The sequence below is a fragment of the Martes martes genome, assembly GCF_963455335.1.
Source record: "Martes martes genome assembly, chromosome: 12".
Taxonomy (NCBI): Eukaryota; Metazoa; Chordata; class Mammalia; order Carnivora; family Mustelidae; genus Martes; species Martes martes.
The window spans coordinates 76,059,758-76,086,584 of record NC_137900.1 but is presented as its reverse complement, the minus strand read 5'-3'; the positions used below and the strand labels follow the sequence as shown (position 1 = coordinate 76,086,584).

At 42.2% G+C, this 26,827-nt stretch overlaps 2 protein-coding genes across 6 annotated transcripts; one reads left to right on the top strand and one right to left on the bottom strand.

Annotated features, from left to right (window-relative positions):
- Window positions 1–19,066, bottom strand: PRPF4 (pre-mRNA splicing tri-snRNP complex factor PRPF4). 3 transcript variants are annotated; one of them, XR_013967788.1, is made up of 15 exons: window positions 18,813–19,066; window positions 17,963–18,140; window positions 14,660–14,846; window positions 11,495–11,582; window positions 10,987–11,066; window positions 10,728–10,821; window positions 10,162–10,256; window positions 8,960–9,018; window positions 7,844–7,967; window positions 6,353–6,442; window positions 2,312–2,434; window positions 2,094–2,201; window positions 1,885–2,003; window positions 1,084–1,432; window positions 498–943 (listed from the first exon to the last, which is right to left on the bottom strand). XR_013967788.1 is itself a non-coding variant. In XM_080820412.1 (14 exons), the coding sequence occupies exons 1-14, from the start codon at window positions 18,837–18,839 to the stop codon at window positions 1,239–1,241; spliced, it is 1,566 nt and encodes a 521-aa protein (XP_080676538.1). In that variant the 5' UTR covers window positions 18,840–19,066; the 3' UTR covers window positions 1–1,238. The 3 variants fall into 3 exon arrangements, 2 of the variants coding, with proteins under 2 accessions (XP_080676538.1, XP_080676539.1); XM_080820412.1 differs by having other exon boundaries at window positions 1–1,432; XM_080820413.1 differs by lacking the exons at window positions 10,987–11,066; window positions 11,495–11,582; window positions 14,660–14,846; window positions 17,963–18,140; window positions 18,813–19,066 and having other exon boundaries at window positions 338–1,432; window positions 8,960–9,057.
- CDC26 (cell division cycle 26) lies at window positions 19,059–26,827 on the top strand. 3 transcript variants are annotated; one of them, XM_080820416.1, is made up of 4 exons: window positions 19,059–19,179; window positions 21,420–21,455; window positions 21,921–22,042; window positions 26,394–26,827. In XM_080820416.1, exons 3-4 carry the CDS (start codon window positions 21,962–21,964, stop codon window positions 26,568–26,570), a joined length of 258 nt encoding a protein of 85 aa, XP_080676542.1. In that variant the 5' UTR covers window positions 19,059–19,179; window positions 21,420–21,455; window positions 21,921–21,961; the 3' UTR covers window positions 26,571–26,827. The 3 variants fall into 3 exon arrangements, with proteins under 3 accessions (XP_080676542.1, XP_080676540.1, XP_080676541.1); XM_080820414.1 differs by having other exon boundaries at window positions 19,153–19,179; window positions 21,342–21,455; XM_080820415.1 differs by lacking the exon at window positions 19,059–19,179 and adding an exon at window positions 19,540–19,570 and having other exon boundaries at window positions 21,342–21,455.

The following is a 26,827-nucleotide window of genomic DNA, read 5'->3' as shown; positions in this document are numbered from 1 at the left end:
CATGCAATCCTTTCTTCTTCCAAATTCCTGTATTTTTTGTCAGAATTTACTGCATACTTTGTGTTCAGCAGTTGTGTATTTGGGGTGGGAAGAGGTGAAGGTGACTGCTGCACAGCCAATGAGTCTGAATTGCAGAGCCTAGACCCGGTTTGCTAATAGTCAGGCCTACAAGGCAGTAGAAACATTAGCAGAGTGCTTATCAAGAAGAGAACAACTGGAATAAGCCATATTTGATAGCATCTGTTATACCTCAAATAAAAAAAAAAGGGGGAACCTCTATGGACCAATGGCTGGGATTCAGAAAATGCCTAACTATACAAAAGGACATCTTTATAATAGTCTTTAAAGTCTTTAAAGAACATTTTTATAATAGGATTTTACTCTGTAGCAAGTGCATAAAAAAAAAAAAGTTGATGTTGAGGAATACCCCTTTGGGATTTTTCCCAGTTAACCTGGCATGAAAGATACATCCTCTGAATAACCAATACAAAGGAGGTGGCACAACAGAGATTTCATGTTTGCTTTCTAGAAATTCCATTGCCTCTTGACACAATGGCCTAGCTTTGGGGTAACAAAGGTTGCCAAACTTCAAAGCAAAACGAAAGACATTTTCGAACAGGGCCAATGTTCAGTTCTGAACTTCCTGATGTGGTTAGCACTCCAAGTAAACTCAACAGGAAGAGGTAAAATCTTCTTTACTCCATCGCCCTGAGCATAGCTGTGGTCCACCTCTTCATCTCCTGTTCTCAAGGCAGAGGAAAGGTTTCCACTCTGTCAAGGCAGAGTTAACCAGTGTGTAGCGAGGAGTGCCCCTTTACTTGAGGACTTCCAGACTACAGCTCAGCCGCCTTGCTCTGTGGGTCACATGTAGTCCTGAAGCATGTACCATGTAATGAGAGCCAAGTTTCAAAATTAAAAAAGGAGCCAGTCACAGTCCTGAGTGCTGTGAAGGAGGCAATAGGGCATTCAAATAAAAGATTAATAAACACAATGTCTACACAGTCTGTGGCAGGGCTTGAAGATGAAAATAAAAATTTCAACTACGAAAGGGGTTCATCAACACCCAGAGATTGGGCTGCCTACCTGGAGTGGAGGCTGACCTGGAAATCCAATTCTTTTGAGGGCCTATCCATGGCAATTGGCAAAAAACATGATAGAGCGAAACAAATCAATTCCTTTCTTTTTTGAAAATGGCTCTTAAGGAAGAGCTTGAAGTTAGTCCTTTGTCCATGGTCTTCCTATTCAGCCATCCAGAGCTTGAAGGTCCTGTCGTATGAGCAAGTGGCTATGAGCTGCCCATCAGAAGAAATGTCTAGGCCCATCACTTTGCCTTCATGGCCAGCCAGAGTCTTCAGTGGGGACCAGCCTGGGTGGGTCCAGATCTTGGCGGTGTTATCATAAGCACCAGTGAGCAAGAAATTCCCATGGATAGCTTTAAGAGAAAAGAAGGGGAGCTGCTTGAGGAATTCAAGTATCAACTATTTCCCCATTTGGAAAAGCCCAATATTCTCATTTACATTCCTATGAGGCCTCCAGGGAAAAAGGACTACAGACTTAGAAAATGAGTAACATTATTAAGGTCCTCTGGCTCTTTCCCTGACAATCTTTTCAGAATAACATTAAGGATTCACTGCTTATAACTTTCAGGGAAAAAATGACTCAAAGCATTTATGGAAATCTTCTTTACTTCCCAAAACAGGAAGCGTGCTGTGCCATAGCTGTCCAAAAATATGACAGAGGGAAGGAACTTATAATGTGCTCCTTTTATAAGAGAGGCCAAATTCTCTCTTATTCTGCATGCAAGTTAAGCTAAAGCATGGCCTGCATTCCACGGCAGTGCAATCTGTCTGTCCTGTGATTAGGCAAAACAGGAGGAAAGCTTACGCTCAAACTTGACACCAGTCACTAAGTTCTGATGTGCAGGGATGGTATAGACACAACGCCGTTGTCGAAGGTCCCACACTTTGCACGTGTTGTCACCACTGCCGGTTGCGATGTGGTAGCTACGGATCAGACGCAGTGTCCAAGTTAGAAACAAAGGTACATTCTGACCAGTAACCTTTCCAGCCCCTCAATCAATGAGTTTATTTTACCCATTGGGGGAGAAATTTATTCCATAGATTTCCTTCAGGTGGCCTTCTAAGAACATGATACACCGTCCTGTGCGCAGGTCCCAAACACGACCAAATGCATCCAGTCCCCTGACAAAATAATTTGTAAGTGAATATTTTGAATCCATTTCTCTGTGGAAGCAGGGATACATAACAGGTGAACTACTGAGCTGCCCCTGGCTAGGTGGAAGAAGGCTTACCCAGTGCCAGCCAAAGAGCCATCTTGATGGAAGGCAATGTCATACACGCCCATGCTGTGGCCTTCCTGATGCAGGATCTCTTCTTGAGCCTCCAAATCCCATAAGCGCCATGAGCGGTCATAGCTACAAAAAAATCAAACCAACAATGAACAGGCAAATATTCAGTTTCTACAATGTGTAAAGTATAAACACCTGTAGCTTAAATTATGCTTCTGATGAGGCACCTGGGTGGCCTTCAGCTCAGGTTACGATCCCAGTGTCAGGCTCTCCGCTCCGAGGGGCGCCTGCTTCTACCTCTCCCTCTGCTGCTCCCCCTGCTTGTGTTTGCTCTCTTTACTATTCATACAACCATATTAACAAAAAATTCTTTTCTGGCATAAAAAAAAACCTCAACAACTAAGCATATCTGTCTTGAGTGCTACCTGGGAAACCATGGACTTCCTACAAATTTATTTCAGTGGCTATTTTAAGAATATAATTCACTAAGAATGGCCCAGCAGAGACGCTGCCATCTTTCTCAATTCCACTGTTAAGTCCTTTCACTCACTGAGTATTTTGGGGGCCTTAAACTGGATGCTGGGGATACAAAAATCAGCCATAAGGAAATAGATCAATGTAACAGATGAGAGAGTATAGGAAGAGACCCACACGTTTTTTTTGTGGGTCACTTAATGTGGGTCATTTAATGAGGTCACTAAAGCAATTTCAACAGGAAAACAAAGTCTCTTCAATAACTGGTGGTAGAGGGGCACCTGGCTGGCTCAGCTGGTGGAGCATGCAACTCATCTCACGGTCGTGAGTTCGAGCTCCATGTTGGGTGTAGAGATTACTTAAATAAATAAAACTTACTTTTTATTTATCTATTTAAAGAGATAAAGTATGAGGGAGTGGGAGAGAATCTTTTTTTTTTTTTAATTTTAGAGAGAGAGCGAGAGAGACAGAATGCATGCATGCCATGCGCACACATGCAAGAGAGGGAGAGGGAAAGCGAGAGAGAAACTCCAACAGACTCCTCGCTGAGCCTGACTCGGGGCTCAATCCCACAACCCAAAGTTCACAACCTGAGCCAAAACCAAGAGTCGGGGTTGCCTGGGTGGCTCAGGTGATTAAGCATCTGCCTTTAGCTCGGGTCGTGACCCAGAGTCCTGGGATTGAGTCCCGCATTGGGTTCCTTGCTCAGTGGAGTGCTTGCTTCTTCCTTTCCCTATGCAACTTCCCCCTGCTTGTGCACGCACGTGCGCTCTCTCTCTCAAATAAATAAATAAAATCTTTAAAACAAAAACAAGTCAAAACCAAGAGTCAGATGTTCAACTGACGGCACGGCCCAGGGGCCCAGGAAGAGAATCTTTTTTTTTAAAGATTTTATTTATTTATTTGACAGAGAGAGATTACAAGTAGGCCGAGAGGCAGGCAGAGAGAGAGAGGAGGAAGCAGGCTCCCTGCTGAGCAGATAGCCCGATGCGGGACTCGATCACAGGACGCCGGGATCATGACCCGAGCCGAAGGCAGAGGCTTAACCCACTGAGCCACCCAGGTGCCCCAGGGAGAGAATCTTAAGCAGACTCTATGCTGAGCACAGAGCCCGATATGGGGCTCAGTCTCACAACCCTGAGATCATGACCTGAACCGAAATCAAGAGTCAGATGCTCAACTGAATGAGCCACTCAGGAATCCCTTAAATAGAACAAAACTTTAAAACAAAACAAAACGAAACACTCACAACTTAAAAAACCCAAAACCGAAAAACTACACCTCAATAAACCTCAAACAAATACGTGGTGGTAGAACTGTGTGTAAAATAAAGAAAAAAAAACCTCAATTAAAAAAAATAGGTAAAGCATCTGGACACTGCACAGAGGAGCGTTTACAAATGGTCAATAAGCAGATAATAAAATACCCAATACCATGAGTCGTAAGAGTAATAAAAATTAAAACTATGAAATTTCACTATGCACTTGACAGAACAGCCAAAATGGTAAAACTGACAACACAAAATGCTGGCATGGATGTGAAGCAAGCAGAATTCTGGGAATGTGAAATTTACAACCAATCTGAAAAACCAGCTGGGAGTTTTAAAAAAGTTAAACATAAAGCTAGTCTATGACCTAGCTACCGCGTCCCTGGTTATTCATTCAAGAGAAAGTAAAGAAAACATGTCTGCCAAAAACGTTGCACAAGAGTATTTACAGCACCTTTATTCTGACTGACCCAAATCTGGAAACGTCCCAAACATCCATCAGAGGAAAATGGATGAACTGTGGCAGAGCCACACAACTGAATACTCCTCAGCTATAAAAAGGAACTACTGATACACGACATAAATGACCCCCCCCCCTTTTTCTGAGAGAGAGGGGGAAAGAGAGAGTGAGAGAGAGAATCTGAAGCAGGTTCCATGTCCAGCACGGAGCCTGATGTGGGGCTCAATCTCATGACCCTGGGGTCATGAACTGAGCCGCAAGGAAGAGCCAGATGCTCAACTGAACCACCTAGGTGCCCTGAAATGAATCTTAAAAACATTACGCTAAGCAAAAGAAGTTAGGCACAATAAGTTCAGAGTATGAACAGACCAAATTAATTTACATTCATAGAAATTGTAACAGTGGTTGCTTTGGAAGGGGGAGTCCCCTGCAAAGGGGCATGAGGGAACTTTCCAGGGTGATGGAAATAGTTCATTGACAGGGATATGGGTTACCTGAGCATATGCACTTGAACAGTACACTGAAAATAAATCTATTCCACTGCATGTAAATTGTATCTCAGTTAAAGAGTTCTTTAACACGGTGCCTGGGTGGCTCAGTTAAGCGTCTGACTCTTGGTTTCTGCTCAGGTGATGATTTCAGGATCTTGAGATCAGGTCCCAAACTGGGCTCTGCACTCAGCGGGAAGTCTGCTTGTCCCTCTCCCTCTGTTCCTTCCCTCTCCTGTGTTCTCTCTCAAATAAATACAATCTTTAAAAGAAAAAAAAAAGATTCTCAGGTGCTGGGGTGGCTCAGTCAGTTAAGTGTCTGCCTTTGGCTCAGATCATGATCCTGGAGTCCTGGGATGGAACCCTGCATGGGGATCCCTGCTCAACAGAAGTCTGCTTCTCCCTCTTCCCTTCTCTGTCTCTCTCTCAAATAAATAAATAAAATCTTAAAAAAAAAATTCTTTGGGGCGCCTGGGTGGTTCAGTCAGTTAAGCGTCTGCCTTAAGCTCAGGTCATGATCCCAGGGTCTTGGGATGGAGCCCCATGTCCGACTCCCTACTCAGTGGGGAGTCTGCTTCTTGCTCGCTCTCTGCCTCTCCGCTTGCTCGTGCTCTCTCTCTCTCAAATCAATAAATAAAATCTTTTTCCAAAAAAAAAAGTATTTAACAGATTCTGTCCTTAATGAACTTGCAGAACCGGAAAGGGAGAAAATTTAATTTTTTTTTAAAGATTTATTTATTTGACAGATACAGATCACAAGTAGGCAGAGAGACAGGCAGAGAGAGAGGAGGAAGCAGGCTCCCCACTGAGCAGAGAGCCCGATGCGGGGCTCGATCCCAGGACCCTGGAATCATGGCCCGAGCCAAAGGCAGAGGCTTCAACCCACTGAGCTGCCCAGGTGCCCCTAATTTTTTTTTTTAAGATTTTATTTTTAAGTAGTCTCTACACCCAATGTGGGCCTTGAACTTGAAACCCCAAGATCAAGAGCTGCATGGTCTACTGACTGAGCCAGCCAGATGCCTCAGAAAGGGAGACCAACTTGTAAGCAAAGAGATTTCAATACAATGTGCAGTGGAAAGAAAAACAAAAACAAAAACCACCACTAGGATTGTCAAGAAAGAGAAGAGTGAAAATTCCAGTTTTCTGGCAATTACTGAAATTTCAGATTAACTGAAGTTTAAAACCAAATATACTTGTTGGCCCAAACTTTATCATATACTCTAATTCTGATTCATTGCAGCCCAAGAAAATTCTACTTGAAGATCTCTGGTCTGAAAATTTCCTTGGCAGTTAGTCGTGAGGGTTAACAGGATGCCACAGGTCTGTATGGATAGAACAGTACGAGGATGGCTTACCAGGTGGTGCCCAAGAAACGCCCTGATGGATGCCACATTACACGGGCCACACGCACTGTATGGCCTTCAATATCCGCCACTGGTTCATCACTGAAAAACAATCAATAGAAGGGAATAAACTATTTTATAGTCATAAATGTTCACTGACTTTATTAACTGTTGTGACAGACACACCCAATCTGTAGATTTAAAAGGCCAAATTTTAACTAAACTCACTGTTAAAAATACAGGGCTAAAAAAAAAAAATGTAGGATTAACAATTTATTTTACTTCCCAAAGTCTTAAAAGATTTGGGGCTATTTCCTGTGCTCACAGCGCAATACTGCCCGTAGTACTTCAATATACACTATCTTGCTTTATCTCAATTCAATATGTTAATCAATGCTTAATGCTATTATCATTCAGGATTAGAGAACAATAAAGGATAATTCAACTTCACAAGCAAAATAGTCTCTTTACATCAAAGGAGAGTTGAGATTCTAGAAAGAAAACATATTTTTAGAGGAATGCAAAGCTACAGAAATCAAATAGTTTTGGTACAAGTGGATTAAAGATAAATTTGTCTCAAATTTTAGCTTGTTGAAGGATGCAAATGAAAAAAGGAGCTCCTAAACAGAGGCTTAAGTTTCCTTTGGTGGCCATTAAATTCTATTCCCCAGCCACCAAAGAAAAAAGAACTGAAACACCAGTGAAAGGAAGTAAACATGAACCCTAAAGAGGGCAATTAAAAAGGGAACTTTGTCAATGTGCATACATAGAGCTAATCAAAGCCCTAGGGGAACAAATATTGCTAAGTGATACCAAAGCCAATTAAAACTGGCTGTGCTCAGAGGTAAGACCCTGTCTGGCAAAGAGTAGAGGCTAATTAGCTCTGAACAAAAACCTGGCAGGAAAGTCGCATGTGCTTTCCCAAAGAAAGAAAATTAAGCAACTGAATTCAGATTTCCTTTACCAATAAGGTGCTTTCACAAATTTCTTGGAAAACAATAATCATAAACACGTTAAAAAAAACCCAAACTGTTGTAATGGGAAAATACATTCTAGGCAAAGGAGGATGGTGCTGGGAGGAGTCCCCACAACCTTCGCAATACTGCCTCGGAACTTCACTGTCCTCTCCCCTGCAGTCATCTGCTTGGAGCCAATGTGCTGCCAAAAATGTTCTCTTCAGTTCATCTACCAAATAGTGCTTCTCTCCAAGTCAGTGTATTACACAGGAGGTGTCAACAGATCTTTCTAGAATTAACTGGCCTGGGAAAACAATGGCTACTATGTTAGAGGGAAAAATCAAGGTGCAAAGTTAACAAATAAAAACCTGACATAACTCCTCTGGTGAGAAGAGGTCGAAGAAAGGAATCCCACATTCTATGTTCACACCAAGTTCCCCTGACTCAGACCATCTCTGGGGTTAGATGACAGATTTTCAGGTCCCAAGGATAACCAAGCAACTCTTTACTTTAGTAACTGCAGTATGGGCAGAAGAATCATGTTCACCTGTCAAGGCTCCAAAGCTTCACAGAACCATCAGCAGCACAAGAGGCCAGATTGACATCTTTTTGGTCCAAGGAGACAGTGGATTTTGGATGGAATACAATTGCTCCTACATTTGTGTTATGGCCTGAAGGAGTATAAGAAATCAAACTTAAAGGTTTCCCACCCCTTATAATTTATGTACAAAACAGACTATGATGAGTAACACAATATATATTAGGGAACATGTGGACAAATAGGGTATTGAAGTGATTACTGAACTATTAAAAAAAAGATTTTAAATTAATATTTAAATTACATTAAAAAGAGCAAAATACAACCTTTACTTTTTTTGGTTCAGAGATTGTACAATGCCAGAATGGGGCTGAACATGAAAAAAAAAACCCGAACAGTGTGTATAAAGTCACTGTCTTTCAGCCTTGTGGTGAGAACAAAACCAAGACAATTCAAATCAAGAATTAATCCTGTGTGGGGGCATCTGGGTGGCTCAGTTGGTTAAGCATCTATCTGCATTCGGCTCAGGTCATGATCCCAGGATCCAGGGATCAAGTCTGCCATCGGGCTCCCTGCCTATCAGGGAGTCTGCTTCTCCCTCTGCCCTTCACCCTGCCTGTGCTCTCTCTCTCTCCCTCAAATAAATCTTAAAAAACAAAAAAAACAAAAAAACCAACTGTGTGTACTGGGTCTGAGTGTCAGGCAGGCAGGATTGTAGAGTTTTGCTCTTTGATAGGGTTCACACTGGGAGAAAGAGTGAGATTGACTGATTATGTATGTACGTATGTATGTATGTACGTACGTACTGATTGAGTAAAGTAATAGAAATTTATTAAGCGAAGATACAGAAAAAGCTCTCAAGAGTGAGACGGGTCCCGACAGGATTGCCCACGAGTGAGGTTTATTTATTTATTCATCTTTCTAAAAGACTTTATTTATTTATTTGAGAGAGAGCATGACAGGGGAGAAGGTCAGAGGGAGAAGCAGACTCCCCATGGAGCAGGGAGCCTGATGCGGGACTCAATCCCAGGACTCTGGGAACATGACCTGAGCCGAAGGCAGTCGCTTAACCAACTGAGCCACCCAGGTGCCCACGAGTGAAGTTTAAACAAGATTCTAACTCACCTCGAAGAGTGTGAAGGAGGTTGCAATCGGGAACAGACCAGAGCTTGCAAAGCCCACTCCTATCAAACATAAAGGAAAGCATCTCAGCCAGGGTTGGTCTGGGAAGGAAAAGGTACCTTGGTAACATTCCTAAAGGACAAGCTCTTCTCTCCCCCAATAAACTTCACAGTGGTACACAGAAAAGGAAAACTAAAAGGCTTATGATTTGATGGTTTATAGAAGAAAGCTGCACCCACATCTCATGCAACCAGATGCCTCTACAGGACTAGAGTTAATATAGTACAAGTTGCTATGCTCCCTAACATTTGGATTGATTAGTGAAGAAAGGTAGGATGAATTAAACGATCTAAAAATAATATTAATAATGACACTACCTCCTTAAATAGGAGTAGTATTTTGCTGCTTACGAAGTACTTAAAAATTTTTTTAGAAGACTTTTTATTTCGGAAAATTTGCAACAAATTACTTTTATATCTAACACCTCAAATGATTCTTATAGTAGACCTGTGAGGTACATAATGTAAGAACGACCATTTCTCCTTATAAGGAAGGTAGCTGAAGCTTGGAGAGGTAGAGGGATGTGAGCAAGTCCTTGGCTTTCTCCTGAACCAATCTCAATTTCTACCCTGTCAAGTAGTTCCTATGCATACAACATAAGGAAGCTTCCCTTCTCACTAGATGGCCATGTCCCACAAAAATAACTAAATAGAGCAAAACAACAAAGTTATCACATCCTAAGAGCTTTCTGCATGCATGATGGCAACTAGGAAAGATAAAAACAGTAATTCGTGTTCACTGAGTCCTTACCACATACCACACACTATTAAGGCAAAATAGTTCACAACATCATCTCACCCTGCTTTACGCTTACAGAGTATCTTGCCTAACTAAAAAAGAAAAGCTATATTGAGGTGTGGAAACCCGTCAGTCAATAAACTATGTATCTGCTCCAAAACGCTAGCGTCCAGAACATGACTGACATGTCATGGATCTCTGGGGTCCCTTCAAAATAAAAGAACTGCGAAGTGCAGATTACCTTGTGTAATGTAACGGGTGACCACTGGTGTCTCTAGTTTGGTGTGATCATGAGCAGCAGAGGTAAGGACACAGAAACAAACATCTAAGACAAAGGCTGTTTTTTTCTTTTTTCCCTGAACCTGTCCTCCACTTAGGAAAAGTATCACTGTAAAAACAGGACTTACCAACAAGCTGTGGCCAGCATTTTGGAATTCGGACTAAAGTGGCAGTAGGAGATAGGTCGATCATCCCCAATCTGACTGCAGAAATTATTCAAAGACTTAAAAAAAGAACAAATGGTAAACATTAATAGGCTAACCCCAAAGTTTCTTGGCTTTTCCACAATAACAACACCCAATTTTCTGGTTTTAGCCCATCCCCCAAGATTCTTCTATATGTCTCTTGTTGTTAAGAGACACTTACATTCATGGATGGAACTCCAGCAAGCTCTCTTTTAGTAGTATCATTACTTTCGCTGTCAACTCAGAGTACACAGGAAAGCCATGGGGAGAGCTAAAGTACAGCTTTGATATATTAGAAGGGAATTAAAAAGCAGAACCACAGGTCTCTGCTGAGTACCAACCACAGTAGGTTCCTGCCACCCTAACAAATGGCTCCTCCCAAACAGCAAGTGTAAGGAGGGCGGCATAATTGTAGCTGCCTTTATCTTCCATGCGGTGGGCCACAGTAGGCCATCTAATGAGTATGTAAGAGCCCTTACTACACTGGACAATCACTGAGAGCCTCTTACCCGGAGAGATTTGTGCAACTCTTGCATCTGGGAGGTCCTGGCTGTCTCAGGAATCTCTTTATGGAGACGGGCCTCTTCTAAGCGTTTCATTGCCCTGTGGCACAGATGATTACCGTGAGCGAACAGGTTGAAAAAAGGCTCCACACGAGTATCCCTACCACTCAATTTTCATTTAACCACAGTCTTTCTAACAGATCCTTAGTCCTTGAGAGAAAACAAGAAAAAATATGCTTCTTTCTCCTTCTAGAGGCCTCTTTACCTGGGCAGTGAATAATTAGCAATCCACAGTCTAGCGACCTTCAGGCTGTTTGGTCCTTCATGGTACCAGGTTTGCTGATACTGAAAGTGAAATTAAGAGCAGAAATGTTAAGTCTGAAGCATTCCTGCCCATCTCATGGCTGTCAATTCTCTATTTCTATTGTAACTGCCCACAAAAAAGGTGAATCAGTTCAGTAATAGGATGAAATCAGGCACGTGTGCTTTCTACTGTGTATTTACGAACTCTTACTAGATGACTTCCCGTTCCCTGTTAAAAGTTATACCAGGAATGCTATGTTTTTTTTTCCTGAATGGGAAACCCACTTATACCTACCTTCACTTACACCTACACAGGAACCACAAACAATTGCCAGTAACTACTCCTAATTGGTGGAATCCTCAGACACATTCCCTTCCCCCTAGCAAAACAAACCCTGACAAGAGAAAATGAGAGAACTAATCCCTCATTTCCTTCACTTTTGTACTGTGAAGCCAAAGACATATTTTACCTCTTCTTTGGACTTCTTAGATTTCTCATCATCTTTTTTGGTCTTTTTTAAGGCATCAGTACCAACCACTGAGAGGATATTTCTTAACCTGTAACAAAAAAAGTTTAGAATTTAAATGGAGTTGAGATGTGACTGTGAAGTGTGTCAAAGAAGGGAGAAAGCCTGCCCTATTCTCTCACCACTTAAATGCCAAACAACCTTCTTTAAGAGTCAAGTTGTCATGCCTCAACTTCCAGTGTGATTTCTTTTTTTAAATTCCTTTCTTTTCTCCTTTCCTTTTCTGTAACCTCTACACTCAGTGTGAGGCTCAAACTCACAACCCTAAGATTAAGAGTCGTATGCTCTTCTGACTGAGCCAGCCAGGCACACCTCCAATGTGATTTCGTTCACTGAGTCTTCTTTATTTGAAGATTCCCTAATCTGAACTACAAGCAATTACCCTATTCAATGTAAAGTCAACCAGCCCCAACATTGCTACCACTTGGTCTATGAAGACAGTCAATCTTTGTTCCGTGCCACAATGTGCCAGATACGACTGAGGTGCTAAGTGTACAAAAATAACTAAGAAGCAGTTCTTGATTCCAAGTAGCATAATTCTGGCAGAGGGGAGGGGGGTGTCAGAGAAGGTGGATGGAAAGTACCAGGGAACCACAATACACTATACTAAGTATTATGACAGTGGTATGTCCTGGGTGCTAAGGAGGAACATAAAAGAAATACCTAACCTAGGCTTAGAGAGGACCAGAGAAGGTTTCACAGAGGTGGTGTTTTGTAAACTGAGTCCTCAATTAGTAAGGTCAATAGGTCAAGAATGGAGAAGGACAGCTGAAGCAGAAGGTTCAACAAATGCAAAGGTCTGAAGGTAAGAAAAGAGAGGTGAGCTTGGAATCACAGATATTTCAGTACAGCTGCAGCACGGAGTGCCAGAGAAGGGCTGGTGTGAGAGAGGATTGCAAATGGAAGTCGGGGCCAGGTCATAAAGAGCTCCTTATGCCTAGTAAGGAGGATTTACATATGAGAAAGATTCCGTGGGAAAGTAGAGAGAACGGGCTGAAGAGGGAATAATATAAGCAGGGAAATCAACCTACTATTTAGGAATCCTCTGACTCTTAATGGTGGACTGAATTAAGACAGTGGCAGGAGGGACTCAAGATGTTCACCTAAAGTCACAATAAGACAGACTTTGCTGTTGGCTGGAAGACAAACTATAAAGAACAATAAAAGCATACCCTTTGAAAATGCTATTAAGAAAGTAACATACTATGATAGACAATAATGGAGAGGCCTACGTTATAAAGGGTCAGGTGATAAAAAATTCTTCTTTGACAAGGTGGTATTTAAGCTAAAACCAAAAGAATAAAAAGGCTTTAAAAGGCAAGAGAGAGGAACAAAAAGAGAAAAAAATTAAGAGGGAAAAACAGAAAAAGAGTTTGACTATTCAGGAGGACCCTTCAGGGTTCTAAGTTTAGTAAACTGGGTAAGAGTGCCAGAAGAGGTTGAAGAGCATGATCAACAGTTTTTTTATTCTATGTTTAAGAAGAAGACACTGATGGATTTTAAGCAATCAATTAACACAACATGTTTGGGTTTATTACAATGATCTAGGTGTGAAAGCAATGAAAGGTAAAGAAAAGAGGACACACCGGAAGTACATTTCGGTATAAATCTAGAAACAGAGTTTGCTGATGGATTACAAAGGACGTGAAGCAACCAAAACCTGTGAATGGTAGTGTTATTTGCAAGGAGAATAGAAGGAAACAGATGGGTTCAACCTAGACATGTCCAGTTTGAAGTACCTACAGAATATCCAGGACACAGAGATCTGGGAATCATCAGAATATACACACTAAATGATGCCATGGGAGTGGATCTGATCGCCCAGGGTGAGGGCAAAATATGGGGAAAAACTGCAATTTATGTAAAGGTTGGGCAGGGAAAAAGGGGGCTTAGAAGAATTAGCCAGAGAAACAGGAGGGAAATTAAGATTTAGTTTTATGAAAGGGAGTGTTTTCAAGGAGGGAGCGGTTGACAGGGCCATTCTTATTAAAGATGAGTTAGTGACCTTAATAAAGGGTAATCTTCATGTGGCAGTGGTCAATCAGCTGGCAGCAGGCTGAAGAGTAAATGAGGGGAAAAGCCCGAAGAGAGTCAATGCACTGAGGAATGAATGAGCCTCAAGGAAAAGGGGACCATGGCGGCAGGGGCAGACTGTCATCCATGAATCAGAGGGGCTCGTCATGTCCGGGGCTCACGGGTCACTGTTCTCCAAATGCCAGCGGTAGGCAGATGGTGGCACACAGCGTCTCCTCCAACACTGGGCACTGGTGGAGAAAGCACCGACCTGTCCATTCCCCATGTTCCACTCTTCTGAGTACCTTTTGCACCCCTCCCCTTAGGACAACCAGTCCCCTCCCATCTGGGAGTCCCCTTTTCTTTCAGTCCTTTAGCTCTTCCTGCCACCCAGCCACTTGCCCAGGGGAGCCTCCTCCTCCCCTACCCTCCCTACCCTTGTGGCCACCCAGGCTGGGTTTATAAGATACTGGGTTGATACACAGTGGTTGTTTGTTTTTTTTTTCTTGTAATTTAAACAAGCCCAGCATTACTGGTTCTATTTAATGGACATGAGATACAGTAGAGGTTTTACAGTGATTAAATGTGCAGACTACACAAATAAGGAAAAAAATGATTAAAGGGAGAGATGGGACAGTGGAGAGAGAGACAAAGGAGGTCTTTATCATGTGGGTGACTAGCCTGTCACTAAGAGACTCCAAAACCATGAAAACACAAGAGTATCATCTGAGGAAAGTGCCCCTTTTCAAAAACCATCCCCCAATACTTATTGTTACGTTTTACCACACTGACAAGGGGAACGTGTGTGTTGTCTATATTTTCAAAGTTTAACAACAAATATTTACTCAACTCACAATTCCACATGGGGGCGGTTTGCATGTTAACATCTTATTCACAGTTTATAAAGAAAAATTAGTAGCAGAATAAAAAACTGGCTTACTCAGAATATGAGCTAAACTATATAAAACAACTTAGTAAGATAGTGTATTAACATTATTTGAGACATTCTATTAAAGTTTTAGCTATACGTATCAACTAAAATTTGAGAGTAGAACCTTGTGATTAAAAAAGAGAGCATAAACTCAGAAAGGGCACCTTTCTCTTCTTTCAGCAGGACCCTCTCCAAAAAGTGTGATGGGTTCCCCCAAGGCCCTAAGGCAAGCCTTGACCTCTGAGTCATCAGTGGAAACATTGATTTGTCGGGCTCGCTTTCTTCTCTCAAACTCAGCTAACACTTCGGCCTGTCGTTCACTGATGTGCTCTTCAATTTCAAAAACCTCTCCTATAAAAAGAACAGGGAATATCAGCATAATCACGAGGATCTTCTTCAAATGGGGGAAAAATAATTTCTTACAATTGCAGTCTGTATATCCTCTAAGAACTAGTTGATTATATACTTCATAGTTTACTGATTCTCAGGTTATTAAATTGTGCCAAACAAAGAAAACTAAATGACATAGCTTTAAAAGGCAGGAAAACGGCTCAAGTCATCTTGTTTTTTGTTTTTTTTTTTTTAATTTTAAAGATTTTATTTATTTGAGGGGTGCCTGGGTGGCTCAGTTGTCAACAGTCTGCCTTCGGCTCAGGTCATGATCCCGGGGTCCTGGGATCGAGCCCCTCATAGGGCTCCCTGCTTGGCGGGAGGCCTGCCTCTCCCTCTCCCATTCCCCCGCTTGTGTCTCTCTCTCGCTGTGTCTCTGTAAAATAAATAAATTAAATCTTAAAAAAAGAAAAAGATTTTATTTGAGAAAGCATGTGCACAAGTGCAGGAAGAGCAGAGGGAGAAGGAGAAGCAGACTCCCCACTGAGCAGAGAGCCAATACAGGGCTCAGATCCCATGACCCTGAGATCATGATCTGAGCCAAAATCAAGAGTCAGATGCTTAACTGACTGAGCCATGCAGGCACCCCTCATATTATCTTATTTTGACAACCTTACACCTATATACACACATAACTAAGATGAGAAAGTAAGAGTACGAAGCACCTTCAGCAAATGAATTAACTAGACCTTCTATCCAGAAGATAAAATAGGCATATTATTTTAACACTTGCCAAAGCTATTCTCTAAAGAAGTTCCAATCTGGGTACATCTACAAATATAACTAATAAACTACCATGAAAATGCTATCCCTTTACTATAAGCTTTTTTTTATTATTATTATGTTCAGTTAGCCAACACAGAGTACATTATTAGTTTTTGGGGTAGTGTTCAACAATTCATTAGTTGCGTATAACATCCAGTGCTCATCACAACACCTGCTCTCTTTAATACCCATCACCTGGTTACCCCGTCCCCTGTCCCCCCGTCCTTCTATAACCCTCAGTTTATTTCCCAGAGTCTTTCATGGTCTGTCTCCCCCTCTGATTTCTTCCCATTCAGTTCTCCCTCCCTTCCCCTGTGTTCCTCTGGGCTATTCCTTATGTTTCACATATGAGTGAAACCATATAATAATTTTCTTTCTCTGCTTGACTTATTTCAATTAGCATAATCCTCTCCAGTTCCATCCATGTCTTGACTATAGGCTTTTTGAACAATCTAGCAGTTAGTTTTAAAACCCACACTGAATACATGGGTTTTTTTGTTTTTTTTTTAAAGTAGGCTCCACACCCAGTGAGGAGCCAAACATGAAGGTGAACTCACCAACCCTGAGATAAAGATCTGATCTGAGATCAAGACCTGAGATCAAGAATCAGATGCTTGGGGTGCCTGGGTGGCTTGGTGGGTTGGGCCTCTGCTTTCGGCTCGGGTCATGATCCCAGGGTCCTGGGATCCAGCCCCACATCAGGCTCTCTGCTCAGCAGGGAGTCTGCTTCCTCTCTCTCTGCCTGCCTCTGCCTACTTGTGATCTCTGTCTGTCAAATAAATAAATAAAATCTTAAAAAAAAAAAAAAAGAATCAGATGCTTAACGGACTGAGCCACCCAAGCGCCCTGAATATAAGGATTTTGATGAAAAAGTGAGAATTACAGTGGTGATACAGCCTAAAACAGTCTAAAGAGTTAAAAGTCATTAAAGTGCATCTATATAGAAAAGAAAATGTGTGGGAGGATCAATGAGAAACTTAAGAGAAGTCCCTTCTGTAGAGAAGTCTATTCATTTTCTACTCTCTGTACTGTTTGTGAATTTCTTATGACAAACATTTACAACTTTAGAGACGATCTCAGGTCATAAGATTGAGCCTCACATTGGGCTCCCAGGTGAGCGTGAAGCTTGCTTGGGATGTTCGTGCACTCTCTAAATAAACTAATGATCTAGAAGACCATTAGTTATTGACATGGAAAGCTAACCTTAACAGTGTATCAGTGAAAAACGCAAGTTACAAAGCAACTTGTATACATTTCATTTGTGAAAAAAATTATAATTTTTTACAGCTTTATTAAGTTATCGGAAAGATATAGAGCCAATAAAATTTACAGGATTTTCTACTTTACACATTTCTACACTTTGATTTTTTAAGATTTATTTATCTATTTGAGAGAGAGCAGGCATGTGCACAGGAGTGAGAGAGAGAAGCAGACTCCAGCTGAGCGGAGCCAAATGTGGGGCTTCATCCCAGGACCCAAGATCATGATCTGAGACAAAGACAGACACTTAACTGACTGAGCCACCCAGGCACCCTAACACTTTGATTTCTTTCAAAATAAAAATATTACTTTTGGGGTACCTGGGTGGCTCAGTGGGTTAAGCCTCTGCCTTTGGCTCGGGTCATGATCTCAGGGTCCTGGGATCGAGCCCCGCATTGGACTCTCTGCTCTGCGGGGAGCCTGCTTCCCTCTCCCTCTGCCTGCCTCTCTGCCTACTTGTGATGCCTCTCTGTCAAATAAATTTTAAAAAATGTTTTAAAAAAATATTACTTTTATGATTTAAAATAGATCTTTCACTTAAAAATTGGGAAACTAAAAAGGAAAAAAATGTTACAAACCATAGTTGCTCCAAACCAATGCCAAAACTATACTAGATCTTCAGAAGACAAATGGGATCAATTTGAATCCAAATACACACTGAATAAATTCCTGGTAAGATTAGTAATGACTCAGGGCGCCTGGGTGGCTCAGTTGGTTAAGCGACTGCCTTCAGCTCAAGTCATGATCCCAGGGTCCTGGCATCGAGTCCCGCATCGGGTTCCCTGCTCCATGGGGAGTCTGCTCCCTCTGACCTTCTCCCCCTTCATGCTCTCTCTCACTGTCTCTCTCTCAAATAAATAAAATCTTAAAAAAAAAAAAAAAGATTACTAATGACTCAGTGGAAGAAAAACTGTATAAAACGTCTTAAGAGACAGTCTCTTTGGATGATGCTGACCAGGGTATGCAAAGGATGGTCTTACACAGATCCAGGTCTAATTGAAATTTCTGACTATGATACAAAGATAAAGAGAGACTCACAATTTGTGTCTTACCAGAGGTTATGTTAATATTCCCTGCTTCAATTCCAGCTTTAAGTCCTTCTTTTCCCAAAATCCCAGACTCTCCTTTGGCCAGACGCTCCCTCTCCTTCTCTTCCAAACTTCCATAATAAATGTGTGGTTTCTTCACAACAGGAGCAACTAAGTCATCGGGTGCCTTAGTTTTGGTTGCCTGATAAATCAAAGACATGGATTAACCTGAGCCTTAATCTCGGTCATTTACTAGGCTCCGCTGAAGGATGGAGCTCCTCAAAGGAAAGAACACGTTGGTCACCGGTTAAGATATCTTCATGACTGGGGTCAGCAGGGGTGGGGGTGTCTCTCAATTACTTAGGTTTTGCAGATAGGAAGAAGCTAATAAGACTAGTGAATTACTCTTGGTAATTTTTCTATCACAGATTTGCTTTGGAACATAGTTACATCATTCCGTTGCAATCTCCTCTTGGGTTTTAAGAAACTTCCAAGGCTACTGTTCATCACAGGGGAAATATCAAGGACCGTAAGGCAATATATATGAAGTTAGGAAGCCTTACTACAATTAAGAAATGTGACGTACACATAAATTTGAGCCGAGACACTACTCCCTTCCAGAGCTCCGTTTTTGGACGAGCTGGAAGAGGTATTTACAGTTCGGGGCTGTAGTGAGAGGTGCAAATGAACTAAAACACCGAAACGCACTTAGTGATCAGGCAAACGCTGCTCCTCTAAGGACCAAGTCTCGCAGCCTTTCACCTCAGTCCTCCATCACCTTAGCCCGTTCCCAAGCAGCCCCATCTCACAGGAACCGCTCCTCCCGCCCCCAGGCCCCTCCGTGTTCCTCGCCAAAGTGAGCTGAGATCCGTACCGTGGAAGAAGCTCGTGAGGTAGCCATGCTGAGCTCCCGAGCCGCGAAACCACAGCGAAAGCCGAGCTCTACGTTTCAGACCGTCCACCGCGCGCCCAGCAAAACGGAAGTACGTCACGGATCGGAAGTGGGCCGGGGGCCGACGCAGCGTCGCGGGAGGCGTGGAGCATGATGGGAGTTGTAGTACGGAAGTGTCGTGGCGCTAAGAGTAGCGTGAACCGTAGAGTTTCTGAGAAAAGCACGCGAAGACGAGGTTCTGCCGGGGAGAGGCTCAAAGCAGTCTGGGAAGTGTAGTCCAGTTCGCTTCGCAGAAGATTCGCGGTGGGCGCCGGGGTTCCGGGAAGAGGCTGAGCCGGCTTGAAAAGAGGTAGGTTCGTTGAGTCCCGCGGCTCGGGGCTGAACTGCGGAGCAAATGGAGGGTTTTTCAGCCCTGACGTCGCCCCCGGCTTTCCGAGAGGCTTCCGTCCTCTTGGAGCGGAGGGCTATGAGGCCATGGAAACCCTCGCTCTGGACCTGGGAGTGCCACTTTGCGGAGGGAGTGCTGCTCTCCTCCGCTGTCGGGAAGTTTTACCAGGGCCTTCCTCTGAGCGGGGTGAATTTTTGGTGGATTTGGGCAGTGGCGGCAGATTAAGCTCGAAGAGCCCTCTAGCGCCAAAATAAAATAAAGATCCGGGGAGGAGCCACGGCCTGCTGTTGTCTGTCTTCAGCCCGGTCTTTGTATCTGACTCACAGGGAGAGGATGCCTGTGAGGGCGTCAGGTAAGGGGCACACCCCCAACTCTGCATGGCCCTGTGTTCCGCTGGGGACTGGGGCAGCGGAGATGAACAAGATCAGGGCTTTGCCCTCGTGTCGGGGGTGGAGACGCTTAAAATATTGGTGTTCCTCCAGCTGGGCAGAGCCCCTCCCCAAACCTCTGCAGGGACAATTACGATAATAATAGCTATTATTTATTGGGCGTTTATTAAATGCCAAATTATGTTCCAGGAACTTACAATGCCTTACCTCGTTCAGTCTATACGACAGAGTACAGAACAGGAGAAGACTTAAGTCTAGTGAAAGATGAAACTGACTGTCGAAGATCAGTGGCGTGTGGGATTAGAATCTGTCCTCCGCCCTTTCGCCTCTTGAGCGAGCACCTTTGCCTTTGTACTGCCTCCCAGTGGCGAGCTTTACAGTTTGCAGAAAAGGGATGAAAATGTAAGAAAATGTACAGCAGGGCTTTTCTCTTTTAAATATTCTTTCCTTCCTTAGTCTCCCTTGGAATTTTGGCTTCCTCTACCATTTGTTTACGTTGGATTTAAGATAGTTTTTGATTTATTTATTTTAGTTTTGTGTTTTTTAAAGATTTTATTTTTATGTAATTCTACACCCAACCTTGGGCTCAAACTCACAACCTGGAAATGAAGAGTCCCATGTGTCACCGACTGAGCCAGCCAGGTGCCCTAAGACACTATCTGAAACTATATAAAACAATATGATATGTAACATGCCAGTGTTTTGTGTTGAGAACATCACCTGTTCTGTTCCAAGCTTCATGGAAGGATACATTTCATCCTTTGTATACTTTGTAGTCTCTAGCTACATCCTAGAAAGATCAAATAATAATTTATACCCGTACATACTTTTTAAAAAATATTATTTATTTATTTAAATAAAAGAGAGGGTGTCCACATGTGCCCACAAGCCAGGGGAGGGGACTGGATCCCAGGACTTGGGGATCATGACCTGAGCCAAAGGCAGGTACCCAAACGACTGAGCCACCCAGGCGCACCCCCCCAACTTTTTTTTTTCTAAGTAGGCTCCAGGCCCAGTGTGGGGCTTGAACTCATAACCCTGAGATCAAGAGTCTGATGCACTATTGACTGAGCCAGCCTGGCACCCCTATAGCTATAGGTACTTTAAAGGAGCTTTCATTTACATCATTCTCATTTAATCCTCACCACGTGACCTATGTGTAAGTTTTATAGGAGGCTGACATTTATTAACCAAACTGAAGAGCTTCAACTTCATTTATAAAATAGAGGTAATTTTGCCAGCAGCACAGGGTCCCTGTGTTCAAATAAAAATGTAAAGAATGGGAATGGAAAAGTGTAGCACAGTGCTCAAAAATAGTTCATTTCACTTTATTTGGGTGTCTCAGTTTATTCACCAACACATGTACTCTGCTGGGTGTTATGGAGAATATAAAGATGATGCCATTAACAGGTATTAAACTGACTTGGTGAGTTTCATCATCTTTAAAAAAAATTGGTTCTTGTTAGCATAAGCATTATCTTGGGCTTTCAGCCTCAGGATTGTTCTTTTGAGCCTCTTTGTCTGTTTGTTCTCTCTCCCGTACTTGCCTTTCTCTGCCTGCCCTTCACAAGTCAGCTCAGAGATCTCCTCCAGGAAGTCTTCCATGTCCCTGTCTACCCCACACACCACCCAGACTGGATTGGGTGCCTGTGTGATGCCATTGCATTGTCCTCCAACTGAGTCCTTATTAGAGTGTGTTGCAATTTTCTGTTTACATGTTTGTTTTCCCCACAGGCTGTGACTATGCCTTTTAACTCTGGAGCAGGAGCACAAGAAGTGTTTGTTTAATGAATGAATGACCTTTCCTTTTAGGACCTGTTTAGACCCTGAGGATAACTCTGTGAATTGGTGAGTTGTAGGAAGTTTTCATGAGATTTAGTAAGCTGATTTTAAGTATTCAGGAGTGACCACAGATCTGTCACAGTTCTCATGCAGAGTTGATCAAATTTATTGGCGTATGTACTCTCCCAGTAATTATACTGAATTAAGATGTGTTATTTTAACTTTATTCCCTGAGCTAGAATAATTCTTTGGATGTGATTGGAATATAAGATTAAAGTGATTGTTGCCTAGAATTCTTTTTTTTATAGGTAGCTTGCTCTTTTTTTTCTTGAAGACATTTTTTTTTGAATTGCAGAGTTATGGATCTCCATCATGTAATAATCACTCATCTAATGACTTAAAAGTCTATGTGTGAACCCAAATGAGTCTTTTGTATCATCATTCCTTTAGCATGCATGATGTCAAATTGATCTTGTATTTGTAGCCAAGTTTTATCACCTCCAGTTTTTCCTCCTCTGCTATTTCTAACAGCTGATAGTTCCCTGGGTCTGGCCTTTAGCATTGATCTCAGTATGCTGCGGCGAAAACCAACCCGCCTGGAGCTGAAGCTTGATGACATTGAGGAGTTTGAGAGCATTCGAAAGGACCTGGAGGTAAGAGTACAACTTTCAAATCCTTAAGGATATTTAAAACAGTAACTTTAACTTTTGAAATCCAGACCCTTTTACCAACACCTTATTGAAACCTCTATGTGGTTGCTGGACAGGCATTTCAGACTTAATGTGTCAGTTTCCTGTGGCTTGCCGTAACAAATTACCACAAACTTGGTGGTTTAAAACAACAGAAATTTATTCCTTTACCATTCTGTAGGTCAGAAATCTGAAATCAGTATCACTGGTCCCAAATCAAGGTGTCAGCAGGATCACATGCCCTCCAGAGACTGTAGAGAAGAATCTGTTCCTTGACTCTTTCAGCTTCTGGTGGCCACTGGCATTCCTGGACTTGTGGCCACATCTTTCCAATCTCTGCATCCCGGATCACATTGCTTTCTCCTGTTGTGTCTGTGAAATCTCCCATTGTCTTCTTTTACAAGGATACATGGAATGGCATTTAGGGCCCACCCACATAATCCTGGCTAATGTCTCCATCTCAAGATCCTTATCCCATCTGCAAAGACCCTTTTCCATATAAGGCAATGTTCAGAGGTTCAGGAATTAGGTCCTGAGAGCTTTGGAAGTCACTCCAGTCTCCTGCACTTAACACGTTAAAATAAAAGACCTCTTGATTTCTTCCTCAAGCCAGTTTCAGGTGTTCCCTGTGTCCGTATCTCTGCAGCTGCTCGAGCCAGAAACCTAGGAGTCACTCTTGAGTTCTTCCTTTTCCTTACCCTTTGGATTCACCCCGTGCATCTCCACGGTTACTACCTTAGTGCAAGTAACCGTCACCACTCTCTCTGAAATTTCAGTTGCATTCTCAGTGGTCTTCCTGCTTCCATTTTTATCTTGTTAATCCATTCCACATCAGGTTTTTAGAACGAGCCTTACAAATTTTCAGATCATGTCATTTCCCTGCTTAAAACTCAGTGGTTTCCTGCACTTAGAATAAAGTTTCAACTGCTTATTGTGGCCTACAAAATTTTGTATGTTCTGCCTCCTCAGGTTTCAGCTCCTGCCATTCTTTGCCTTGTCCTCTGTACCCCAAGCACATTGGCTTTCTTTCATTTCCTTGAACACACCAAGCTGTTCATCACTCATGCCTTTGTACATGTTACTTTCCTCTTCCCGTCTTCACGTCTGTTTAAATGTAATTTCTTCAGTCTGAGAGGCTGCTTCTGACCCTATTCAGATTAGGGGTATCATTCCCATCCATGCTATTCCTCCTTAGGGTTTCTCAAAGCACTTTATTTTTATTGGTTTTTTTTTTTTGTTTTTTTTTTTTTAAGTAGTATGTCTGTCCAATGTGGGGCTTGAACTCACAACTCCAAGCTCAAGAGTCACAAGCTCTACCAACTGAGCTAGCCAGGCGACCCAAAGCACTTTATCCTTTTATTTTTATAGCATTTATTATAATTTACAATGATTTGTTTATTGTAGCATTTACTTTAGGAACCCTGATTGTAGAAATCACGTTTGTCTTCTTCACTGTTGAGTTCCCAGCATTTGGAAAGGAGCTCATCCCTGGATCGTGGTAGAAGCTCAATATGTATTCTTCTTTAAAAGATTTATTTATTTATTTATTTATTTGAGAGTGATACAGAAAGAGTACAAGTCGGGGGTAGGGCAGAGGGAGAGGAAGGGAGAGAATCAGACTCCCTGCTGAGTGTGGAGCCCAATGGGGGCTCAATCCCAGGACACTGAGATCATGACCTGAGCTGAAGGCAGATGCTTAACTGACTGAGCCACCCAGGTGCCCCATCAATATGTATTTGTTGTTGGTGTTTTAAAAAAGATTTATTTGACAGACCGTGAGAAAAGGAACACAAGCAGGGGGAGTGGGAGAGGGAAAAGCGGGCTTCTTGCCGAGCAGAGAGCACGATGTGGGGCTCGAACCTGAGCTGAAGGCAGATGCTTAATGACTGAACCACCCAGGTGCCCCTCAATGTGTATTTTTAAGTGTAGCTTATCCCACAGTATTAAATGATGTCCATTAATAAGACTTAAACTCTTCAATGGCTCTGAGAATGAAGTCTAGATTCCTTAGGATGGCATACAAGGTCATTTGTGGCCTAGTTCTTGCTCATTGAACTTTATCTTTATGTTATCTTCCACTGTCAGGTTATCTTCAACTTTAATCTTGGTGCGTCTGCACCCTTGGTTGCCTTCCCCTGAAGTGCCCTTTCACTACAATTTAAACTTTAGCTGTAATGAGTCTCATAAAGTGTTGGAATACTGAACTTTGATTCTGCAGAATCAGCTCACTATTGAGTTAGTCTGTCTACTAAAGGCAATTATCTAGTGTGTTTAACCTTTTTTTTTTTTTAAGATTTTATTATTCATTTGACAGAGAGAGAGATCACAAGTAGGCAGAGAGGCAGGCAGAGAGAGAGGGTGAAGCAGACTCCCCGCTGAGCAGAGAGCCCCATGTGGGGCTCGATCCCAGGACCTTGGGATCATGACCCGAGCGGAAGGCAGAGACTTAACCCACTGAGCCACTGAGGCGCCCTGACCTGTTTTAGAGTAACTTAGGGAGGGATAAGATTTGCCCATGACTAAAATGAAAGTACATCAATACAAACTGGTATTTCATTTGTTACTGAAATTAGTTTAATTATATTTAGATGACTGGATTCTGAAACAGTCAGTAGTTGTTCATGGTGGGAAGCCTTTTAAATGATTTCATACCATTTGGACATATTTAGTTTCTCATGGTTTATAAAATGATAGTATTTTTTGCCTTTTAACCTGTTTTCACTGAGCTCTTTGTAATGTTATTTATTAGTAGTGTAGATTCACTAGAAATCAAAAGAAAGAAATCACAGAAAGGTCATTTTATACACATACACACACACATATATAAAGTAATACTTGACTTAGTACGATACTATAACTGGCATTTAATGCTGAGTTCATTAGTAAGTTGTGAAGAATGGGGGCGATTCCAGTGGTTAGAGGAGTCAAGCCATTCTTCTAAGGAGCGCTAGATAAAATATTTGTTCACTTTCTCAGAGAACATTATTATGTAATATCCTCTTTTTAGTCAGGTCGTAGTGGTTATGGGGTAAGGGTTAATCTGTCCTTGAAAATGATCAAATGAGGGCTACCTGGCTGCCTCAGTTGGTGGACTGTGCAACTCTTGATATCCAGGTTGTGAGTTCAAGTCCCAAGTTGGGTGTAGAGATTACTTAAAAACAAGATCTTTAAAAAAAAAGATCAAACTCAGATATTAATTTGGTGAATTCTGTAGTCACTTGTGACTTAAGAGCCAAACCTTTTTTTTTTTAAAGATTTAATTAATTAATCTGTGAGAAAGTATGTGAGCAGGGGGAGGAGCAGAAAGAAGGAGAAAGAATCTCAAGCAGACTTTGGGCTGAGCTCCTGGAGCCCCACGCAGGGTGGGATCTCATGACCCCGAGATCATGACCTGAGCTGAAATCAAGAGTCAGACACTCAACTGACTGTGCCACCCAGGCGCCCCAAGAGCCAAACTTTTTACCTGAAAACAAACCAAAAATCTCAAAATTCAGGTGTTTTGATAAGACAGCACAAAATCTTGTATTCCTGTGTTACATTTAATTTCATGGTGTCAATGAAACTCTTAATTTCCGGTGGTTATTGCTTTACCAGTCACTTAATCTTTCCATCTAGTCTCTTGAGTAATACCTTTACTGAAACACCCTTTTCTGGGTGCCTGGCTGGTGCATTCGGTAGAGCATCCAACTCTTGATCTCGGGGTTGTAGGTTCAAGCCCCCTGTTGGGTGTAGAGATTACTTAAAAATAAAATCTTAACAAAAAAACACCCTTCTCTCCCCCGTCTGCCAACTTATTTATCTTTTTTTTTCTAGTTTTATTGAGAAATAACTGACATACGCCACTATGTAAGTTTAAGGCGTAGCGCATGATGGTGTAATTTACATATATTGTGAAATGATGACCACAGGAGCTTCAGCCAACATCCATCTTCTCCTATATTATTTGTTTTTCTAATTGCAGTTCCCTGCTCTGAAGCTACACCATGGCACACCCAACTCCTTACCTCTTCTTTGTATCTTCTCACAGTACGGATGTTACTCTGTCATACCATGATTACCCTATGGTGTCATTGTCTATTTACTTATTTCCCTGTTAGACTGTGACATCCGGGAGGGTAGGGGTTTTATCTTTTTCACTACGCCCCTGTATACTACGCTTGTCCGCTTATTATCCATTTAAACCTAGGATTTCACCTTATTGTTCTGTAGGCTGTAATGCTAGCCTTCACCCTATGCCTAGTGCCTGGCAGGTGCGAAATAAAGGTTTGCTAATTGAGAGAATGTTGCCTTAATCTTAAGACTTTTATACTTCCAGACCCGTAAGAAACAAAAGGAAGAAGTGGACGTCGTAGGAATCAGTGATGGAGAAGGCGCCATTGGGCTCAGCAGTGACCCCAAGAGCAGGGAGCAAATGATTAATGATCGAATTGGTTATAAACCCCAACCCAAACCCAACAATCGTTCATCTCAATTTGGAAGTTTCGAATTTTAGAAGCGGATTATCTTGCATGCCAGAGCCCTGGAATGGAGTAGAATGATGGCAGAAGTACAAACAAGATTTAGAGAACTGCGTGCTTGCAGTCAAGCAGAATGTTTTACCTCCTGCAGAGAAATACTTCTGCATGAGATTACTGATGCTTAACTTTTGCTCAAAGTCAAAATCAAAACTCTAGTTTGTCTCTAGAAAATATGACTCTATAAAACTTGTCTGATTTTTGTTTTTTAAATAAATGTATTTTTGGAAAAGTG